At 31.4% G+C, this 9,105-nt stretch overlaps 1 protein-coding gene and 1 long non-coding RNA gene across 2 annotated transcripts; both read left to right on the top strand.

Moving 5' to 3' along the window:
- LOC115875335 (muscle-specific protein 20) lies at positions 1–2,120 on the top strand. Its single transcript, XM_030890758.1, has 3 exons — positions 1–155; positions 749–960; positions 1,687–2,120. Exons 1-3 carry the CDS (start codon positions 126–128, stop codon positions 1,997–1,999), a joined length of 555 nt encoding a protein of 184 aa, XP_030746618.1. The 5' UTR covers positions 1–125; the 3' UTR covers positions 2,000–2,120.
- Positions 2,121–2,791: 671 nt separating this feature from the next.
- Positions 2,792–3,457, top strand: LOC115875328. The gene is made up of 2 exons (XR_004049000.1): positions 2,792–2,884; positions 3,375–3,457. It is a non-coding gene; the product is annotated as an uncharacterized LOC115875328 (long non-coding RNA).
- The last annotated feature ends 5,648 nt before the right edge of the window (positions 3,458–9,105 follow it).

Raw genomic sequence — 9,105 nt, 5'->3', positions numbered from 1 at the left:
TTTTCCGAAATTCGGTGGGTCGATCGAAAGCACGACCTCGTATATAAGCTTAAAATTAGTTTGGAAGTCAGTTTAGTTGGGTGTAACATTTCGTTGGATCACCTAAGTGCAAAACTCACAAAAAAATGTCTTTGGAACGTCAAGTCCAGGCTAAGGTAGGATAATTGAACTTTTTTTTAATTCAATTTATTCGATAAAATAATTTTCTGGTTTTGATTTTTAGTTTAATTTTTTTAATTCATCAATGTTTTATTTTTTTTTAATTTAATTGTTTTGATATCTCTATCTTTTTGATTTTTTTCTCACATAGCTAACTATTTTCTGTCGTTGAACAAGAATAAAATCAAAACCAGACTTTTTATTTTTTTTTGTGTAATTTATTTTTTCTCTTCTTCTCTTTTTATATTCTTGAAAATTATAAAATAACAAAATATTATTAAATGAGAACTTTTAAAAACAATTAAAACTTTTTAAAAATTAACAATAGTTGAATCTAGTTTATATTATTAGGTCTGGATTCAATCAGAATCTCAATACTTTATAAAAATAAATATTTTATAGATTTTAAATTAGTCTTAATAAAATATACCATAAAATTAATTATTAAACAATATTTTAACAGTTTTTCTTCTAATTTGGAGAGTTGTTAAATATGATTTAATTCTTAAACAATATTTATAAAAATATAATGTAACGTGCTTTAATATATTGTCACTAATAATCTAATAATTGCTTTTTTTTCTCTTAGCTTGCCGCTAAACGCAGTCCCCAACAAGACAAAGAAGCCCAAGAATGGGTTGAAGCCATCTTGGGAGCTAAATTCCCCCCTGGTCAACTCTATGAAGATGTTATCAAGGACGGTACCATTCTCTGCCAAGTCATCAACAAACTCGCCCCCGGATCCGTTCCCAAAATCAACACATCTGGAGGCCAATTCAAATTCATGGAAAACATCAACAAGTACGTATTAATTTCGGATAAAAAGTCTAGCGGTATTTGTTATTATTTAGTTGAACGCTTCTCATAATTCAATCTTTGGTTGATGCTTGAAAAGTCAAACAATAATGAAATACCGAAAGTATTTCGAAACTGATCATAAACGTAGCTAGTGTTAAATTCAGCGATCTATTTTAAAACATGGCCGGCAAGTCAACAAGAATGTCAACATTTGAGTTCTAGAATCTGCTGATCTAATAATAAAGCTACGATTTTGTGGAATCATTTAAACTTAAAAATTGACTTGTTCTTGGCACGTTGTTTAACTACATCTTGAATATTTTAGTTTTATTTTAGCACCTGTTCGTTTCATAAATTTACTTTGTTTTCTAGAATTACTACATAGCGTGGAAATTGTTATAAATAAATGTTTGGAGATTGATATTAAATATATTTTGGCTAAATAATATTTTCTGTGCTATTTCATCTAACAACATATTAGTCAAATTATCATATTTAATACAGATTTTACTATAAATTTTTATCAAACAAAAAAAAAATCAAATATAATATATCCATTAATAACAATATCAAAATTTCGGTAATTATTATTTCACATTTTCAGTAAAGAATTATTTGATGATGCATTTTTGATCATTTGGTATATAGCTTGATTTTTGGTCTAGCGTTATTTATGATCTTTTGGTATAAAGTAATATATAGATAATGAAATTACACTTTTATTTCTAGCTTCCAAGCTGCTATTAAGAAATACGGCGTTGCTGACGTTGACGTTTTCCAAACTGTTGACTTGTGGGAAAAGAAAGACATTGCCCAGGTGACCAACACCCTCTTCGCCCTTGGACGTGCCACCTACAAACACCCAGAATGGCCCGGCCCATACCTAGGACCCAAACCAGCTGACGAGAACAAACGTGACTTCTCTGAGGAACAATTGAAGGCCGGCCAAACCATCATCGGTCTTCAAGCTGGCCAAAACAAGGGTGCCACCCAAGCCGGACAGAACATCGGTGCTGGCCGCAAAATCATCATCGGAAAGTAAATTTTCCGAAAAATTACGTTTTATTTATGGTTTTAATTTGGTGTCGGAGGAGGGAGAAGGAAGTGTATTAACTTCGTTTTGTACCTTTTTATTTATGAATATATTATGTAACACTTAAAAATATATTTTTATTTATTCTAATTATATATCGACTTTTATCTGTGTGAATGACCTGAATATACCTATTTCATTCTTATAATTTCTGATAACCGTCTTCCTTATCACGTTTAATTACAAAAGAACTACATCACATTTTACTACTATTGTCTATTAACAAGAGTGACATATGCAGAATATTATAATATTAATGAACACAGTGTTCTCTTTTGGTGGAAAAAGAGCGTTATATCAGTTATTAGTAAAAAAATCTGAGCCACTTCTTCGTGAACAAAAGATTCCGTAAACAAAATTGTCAATTTTATAACATCCTCAGTTATAATGATAACTGGTTATTTTGAAAATGTTGCAATTATCGAGACCTTCAAATCTCTCTGATATCTTATAAAAATAAAATAGTGGGAAAGGGATTTTCAATATGAATTTTATATGAAGGAATTATGATCTAAAACTATGATTTTTGTCGTTGTTTGTTAAATACTCATACTATTAAATAAGAAAAAACTAACATGTGGTCAATTTTTAAAAAATGGAAATATTAAGAAACAAATCCCCCCCTCCCCCCCCACCCAACTACCGTTACTGGATTCTACGTAAAAGTTAGGTTAGGTTAGGTTGTATAGTTAGGTTGTATATGTAGGCTAGGTATAGAAATCTCTTTTAACCTTATTAATGTCAGGCAACAGAGATACAGGAGAGGTAAAACGAAATTACATATTTTGAAAGTCATCTTTTATTATGAAAACAACCGAGATGAAAACCATGAAGGTTATGACAATTTTGTTTGTGTTATTCTCAGTTTCAGAAAAAATTTAGCGTAGAGACTGTTATAAATATATGTTCGGAGATTGATATTAATTATATTTTGTCTAAATATAATGTTCTGCGTGATTTCATTCAATATGTAATGAATTTGATGAAAACGTCATACCATTACCTGAATTTTATATTTAATACAGATTTACTTTAAATTTATATCACATGAAAATATTTAATTAAATAAAATATACTCGTGTCCATTCATTTCAATATCAAAATTTCTTTAATAGGTTATTTCACATTTTCACTAATGAACAATTTGATAATGCGTCTTTGATCTTTTGGTATAAAGCTTATTTTTTTATAATATAAAGTTAATATTTTTCTGTATAATATATGGATACTGGACACTATCTAAGCTGCTATTAAAAAATATGGCGTTGCTGACGTTGACGTTTTCCAAACCGTTGACTTGTGGGAAAAGAAAGACAGCGCCCAGGTAACCAACACCCTATTCGCCCTTGGACGTGCCACCAACAAACACCCAGAATGGCCCGGCCCATACCTAGGACCCAAACCAGCTAACGAGAACAAACGTGGCTTCTCCGAGGAACAACTGAAAGCCGGCCAAACCATCATCGGTCTCCAAGCTGGCCATAAATAACATTTTCATGGAGTTTATAATATACAGAGTGAGTTTTCTACTATGTTCTCTATGAGTTTCTCGAAAACTACTGGAGATAGAGAGTCGGTTAAATAGAAAAAAATGCAGTTTTGTGGGGTCATAAATATACGCCTTTCAGGTTTTTGAAAAAGTTCATGGCTTACTAGATATTTCGATAAAAAAACAAATTTCGGCTATTTTAATAATTATCCCTAATTCCATTATAATCTATTTAAGACAGAAAGTTTTTGGATAAACGTTGTAGATAATCACATCCTTAATGAGATTGTGTCCTCCGTTTTTTTCTAAAGCCTGTCATTTTTGATGATATGACACAAACATATTATATTTTTTTAAATGGAAACCATGACTTCATAAAAGCGCAATTTTTTAAGCTTTTCAGCGATGTAAGCTATAATATGTTTTTTTTTTAAATTACTGAGTTATAGTTATTTTTATCATTTTTAAACAATTTTACTTAGTTAGCCATGGAAACAAGTTCAATCGTATTTGCTCTCAGAAATGTGAATCTGTCACATCCAAACTTTGTAAATTAAAATAAACAAAAATTGTAAATATGAATTTTTCAAATGAAGAAAAGTGTGTAGGATTATTGGTTCACCGTTTCTTAGCCATACATTTTCGAGGGTACGTTGACCGGTGAACGTTACTTACGTTTTTTAGAGAACGGTTTTTGAAGACATATTCGAAAAGCTAAATTTAGATACTCGCGCATCAATAGAGTGGTTCCAGCATGACTTTCATTATGACACCTCCATTATGAAAGGAATGTTAAAAATTATTTATAGCATAATTATGCAAACTCACGGATACCAATTGCATAGGCCTCCTCGATCACCTGACCTATCCATTTTAGATTTTTTTTTGCGGTATGGTTAACAACAAGGTTTATAAAAGAACTGATGAATTAAGAGAGACACTCGAAGAGGCGGTACGGGAGAAGTTTAATTAAGTCGACCGGTCGTTTTGTGAGAGTAGCTAGTAATTCGGTTTTAAAAAGATGCATTTATGTACTCAAAACAATGGTGGATTTTTAAACATTTTCTAAAATAACTTAAAGTGTATGGAGTGATATTATTTCTTTAAGTTTTAGTTTGTGTAATGTAAATTGTAAAGAACCGTTTAATAATAAATATATTATGCTTTTTATAAGTTATAAATAAACTTTTTAACTAAGTGAAATAATTAGAAAAGAAAGATAAGAATTGGCTATAACTCTAACTATAATTGGCTAACTATTTTTTGGCGAAAAATATATTATAGCTTATATCGCTGTAAAGCTTAAAAATGGCGTTTTATATGAAGTCATGGCCAACTATGGTTTCTAAAAAACATATGTTTGTGTCATATGTCAAAAATGATAGTCTTTAGAAAACAAATTTGAGAACACAAACTCATTAGGGATGTGATTACCTACAAATTTTATCTGAACACTTATTGTCTAAAATAAATTATAATGTGGTAGATTTACGTTCTTATATTATAAATGAAATGGCGTTCGCAGGTTTAGGACTAGGAACTAAATTTGTTTTTATTCAAAAAATTGCCGACGTTTCGACGTGTATTTTCGTGTTTATCAAGGCTATTTTCAGCTAAAATCTATTGACACATAAGGACCTTTTAGCAGAAAATAGCCTTGATAAAGACGAAAATACAAGTAGAAACGTCGGCAATTAAAAAAAAAGGTTGTTTAATTCCTGGTCCTAAACCTGCAAACGCCATTTCATAGGAATTGGGACAATTTTTAAAGTAGCAAAAAATTGTTTTTTCTAAATATCTAATAAACCATGAACTTTTTCAAAAATCTGAAAGGCGCATATTTTTGACCCCACAAAACTGCAATTCTTTCCCGATTTAACGGACTACAATTAATCTACAGTAGTTTCCGAGATACCCATAGAGAACATCTTAGGAAACTCACCCTATTAATATTGCAATATAGCTTTAGATGCCTATTCAGGTAACCATGCCCTCTTAGTAGATTCAATACAGCTTTGACTGTATTGTGTTGCTCACCCAAAGTATTTGGTGCACCCATACTAGTCTAGCCAAATACGTTAAAATAAAATATACAGAGGGTATCGCTTAAATTCCTGTCCCGATATTGAAGGATGGCTATAGAATTTCAATGCATTTCCTACATAAGTCTATCCTTGTGTTGTAGGAGGTTTGACTGAACAAGGATGAACTTATGTCCTGAAACCATTCAGATTCGATTATCTGTCCTTCAATACTGGGACGTAAATCCTCTCATTGCTCTTATGGGGAGGCCGTCGTATATTTTATTTAAAGGTATTTGGTTATCCCCGTGGAACCGAATGCCGTTAACGCTGAGTGCACCGATGTGTTTTTTTGCTGCCTTATTATTTCTTCTACACAATAGTGGTGCCGTTACTTCCGCCTGGAAAATTGTGACATCATTAGATAGGCTTACGTGTAAAGATATTTCTTGTTTCGGCCCTACTATTTCAGCTCCTACACTTTCAGACGTTTTTGTTTTCAGCTCGAATGGGTATATCTTTTTTCATGTCTTCCCTTCCTGGTATGGTTATGTTGAATTTGCTGTTGAAGCTATATCTTGTAGCTGCAATCTAGCGGCAATCCCAATACATTGTCTGCTTTTAGCTCTTCGATTAGCTTAAAAGGTGATGAAAGTATCAATTGTCACGAAGTATATGAGTTTAAATTACAAAGCATGAAAAGAATAATTCATACAAACTTCAAAGACGTCTCATTTCGTAGAAAAACTCGAGTGGCACCCTTCTCAATTAAAAATTGTAAAGTTAGGATCGATGGTGAATATATTGGTAAAGATGAAACTTTTACAGAAGAATATTGTTTTTCAAGAAATCGGACCAAGACCTGAGAAATTACTTGGAATTTAAATTGGCACAATTCTTACCTTCAGTTTTAGAAGATGATGCGGGAAACAAGAAATCCATTTTCCATTAATTATTCCATTATTCACTGACTACAGAAGATTAAGAGAAACAGCAGTTGTTGATGAAACCGGTGTTTGTAATTGACGGTAGTTTTCTTCTACACAGAGTGCGGCCTGGCAGCCCAGCAAGACGTTTTCAAACATTCTCTATAAATATGTTGAATATGTAAAACGATATTACACTGAACCTAGAAATACCATTGTTTTTAACAGCTACCCCGACCGGCTATCCAGAGTACTTGCACCAAACGTAGTTTTTGCTGAAGAAATGACTGCGGCCACTTTCTAAAGAGTATTTCTTATGCAACTACCGTAATTAGAAACGTCTAATTAGCATGTTACATAAAAAAACTAGATGATGAAGGATTTACTCATTTATTGTAAAAGTATCAGATAAAGATTCTGATAGACATTATTACGACTGCGATTGACTTATCACTGAGTTATCTATCGGTGTTAATTGTCAAAGATGATACATCTGTGGGCAGGACACCTCTCCAACAATTATCACTGTTGATTCTACTCACATAAGCAGCAGCTACCACCTCAAAGATACCACCTCACCAATGAAGTCTGGGAAGGGTGCGAAGGAAAATAATTTGTCTCGCAGAAACTTAAACTACTCGATGAGTTTTAAAATCAAACATTCTGTTCCTGAATGTCTGCAGTGGGTGTAATCATCATTGCATCAGCAGGAAAAATGGGGTTTGTCAAAACTTTGAACAGGAATGCTGCCATCATCTTCAAAAATAATAATGCTTGTGCTGATATTGCTGTTGGGATATAATTCCTTATAGCCAAATGGCTCTATTTTATCCCCACCAGAGCTGCCACAAGTCAGTTTTAAAACTGACTTGTTGCAGCGACAGTTGTTTACGACTTAAGTGTTAAGTATTAAGTTATTTCTAAAATTAAAATGATTTAAGTCTTAAGTCTTTGACTTAAATCATTATATTTCAAGTCAAGTCATTTTTGTAAAGACTTAATATAACGTAATTTAAGTTGTTTTTATGACTTAAGCCTATATTTTTGACTTAAATCATGATGATCTGCAAGTTAAGTCAGTAAATTGACTTAAATCAATATAATTATCCTCAAGTCAAGACAACCAGAAATCAATTTAATTATTTTTTTAAATGTTAATATTAATTTTCTAGTATTACCAATTAGGCTTTTCTTACTAGTGCCATACTATTATTTAATTGTTGGTACAGATGAGACTAAAACCCCATAAAGTATTGGAAAAAACGATTAATTTTCAGTACAACTACAAACGCAAAAATATGTTTTTTTTAATAAAATTGAACCTACTTAAGTAAGTACTACAGTACTTACTACCATTACAGTTTCGATATCATCGAATACATGTCTATTAAAAAGGGGTGATGTGTTTTGATCACTATGTAATATATCTATGGCATAAGCTAAGGGCTGGAGGATTTTAAGGTGCTCTTCAATATATTCGAGATAAATTCCTTTCGTTCGTCTTTCCGGCTACATAACGTCGGAGATTCACTTGAAAGACAACAGCCTCACTACGCACGCGTAACACATAATAATCAAAACCGGATCCGAAAAACTAACGTTTGGTTTGCTAGTAGTGTTAAGCATTATTTTTATTCTGCTTCTTGGCTGGTGCCTAATAGTGCCAAACATTAAAAGGAATACAGCTGTTAAAAATGTATCATAAAAATATATAACAATCTGACTTAAGCCTTTTCTAAAAAGACTTAAATCTTTTTCTATTTCGGAATAAAGATTTAAATCGCAAGTCATTTTGAAAAAGATTTAAATTTTAGGTCTTAAGTCAGCTTTCGAAAAATGACTTAAAATCAAATGACTTGCGTCATTAAAATGATTTAAATAAAAAAAAAACTTAAATTTTCTGTGAGCTTGCAGCTCTGAATTCCCAACAGCATCTATCTCATCAGCACAAGCATTATTATTTTTAAAGGTTTATAGGTAAATATGGCAATCCTCGAAAACATACATATATAAGTGCCAAACATATGAGTTCAAAAATTATAATTTAGAATAAAATTATTTCTTTCGAACTAAAATTCAAAATATGTGATTAAGATAGAAATTTTTCAACACTTACACTCTCAATATTTTAATTATATTATATTATATTCTAATAATCTGTTAAGGAACATAAGTTTATTGGGCATGTAGCAATGTCGAATTTACAATCAGTAGTTATTTACTAATTTCGTGATTTTATTTAAAAATGTCAGAAAATTAGTTGATTTACATTTTTGTAAAGGCGACTTCTTTATTTATTTTCGTCTAAAATCACAAACGAACTATTTCTCATTCTTGGCAAGGTGCCTAACGACTACCAATTTTTAGAAATCAGTTAACATACATTATAGGTATTACACACTCAAACACGCCTACGCTGAAATATCATCTCTCAAAAAATTTCTCAATCCATAAAGAGTCTGTTTTTTAAATCTCAAATTTCAAAATAGTCTATTGTTACATTGGCCTTCTTGTTTTATATATTAATACTGAATTCTTTATTGAGATATTTAATTTCTTGTTCCAAAATGAGTCTTAGAATCGAGTTTAGGATTGGGAAAATATAAATAAAACTATGAG

The sequence above is a fragment of the Sitophilus oryzae genome, unplaced genomic scaffold (assembly GCF_002938485.1).
Source record: "Sitophilus oryzae breed Bouriz unplaced genomic scaffold, Soryzae_2.0 scaffold_1373_pilon_pilon, whole genome shotgun sequence".
NCBI lineage: Eukaryota > Metazoa > Arthropoda > Insecta > Coleoptera > Curculionidae > Sitophilus > Sitophilus oryzae.
Note: the sequence above shows the minus strand (reverse complement) of the source record. Positions and strands in the feature narration are given on the sequence as shown.

Excerpts from the sequence above, each read along its gene's own strand:
- LOC115875335 (XM_030890758.1), top strand. The coding sequence starts at position 126 with ATGTCTTTGGAACGTCAAGTCCAGGCTAAG. Across the intron at positions 156-748 it reads AACGTCAAGTCCAGGCTAAG|CTTGCCGCTAAACGCAGTCC; the intron begins GTAGGATAATTG and ends TTTTTCTCTTAG. Across the intron at positions 961-1,686 it reads TTCATGGAAAACATCAACAA|CTTCCAAGCTGCTATTAAGA; the intron begins GTACGTATTAAT and ends TTTTATTTCTAG.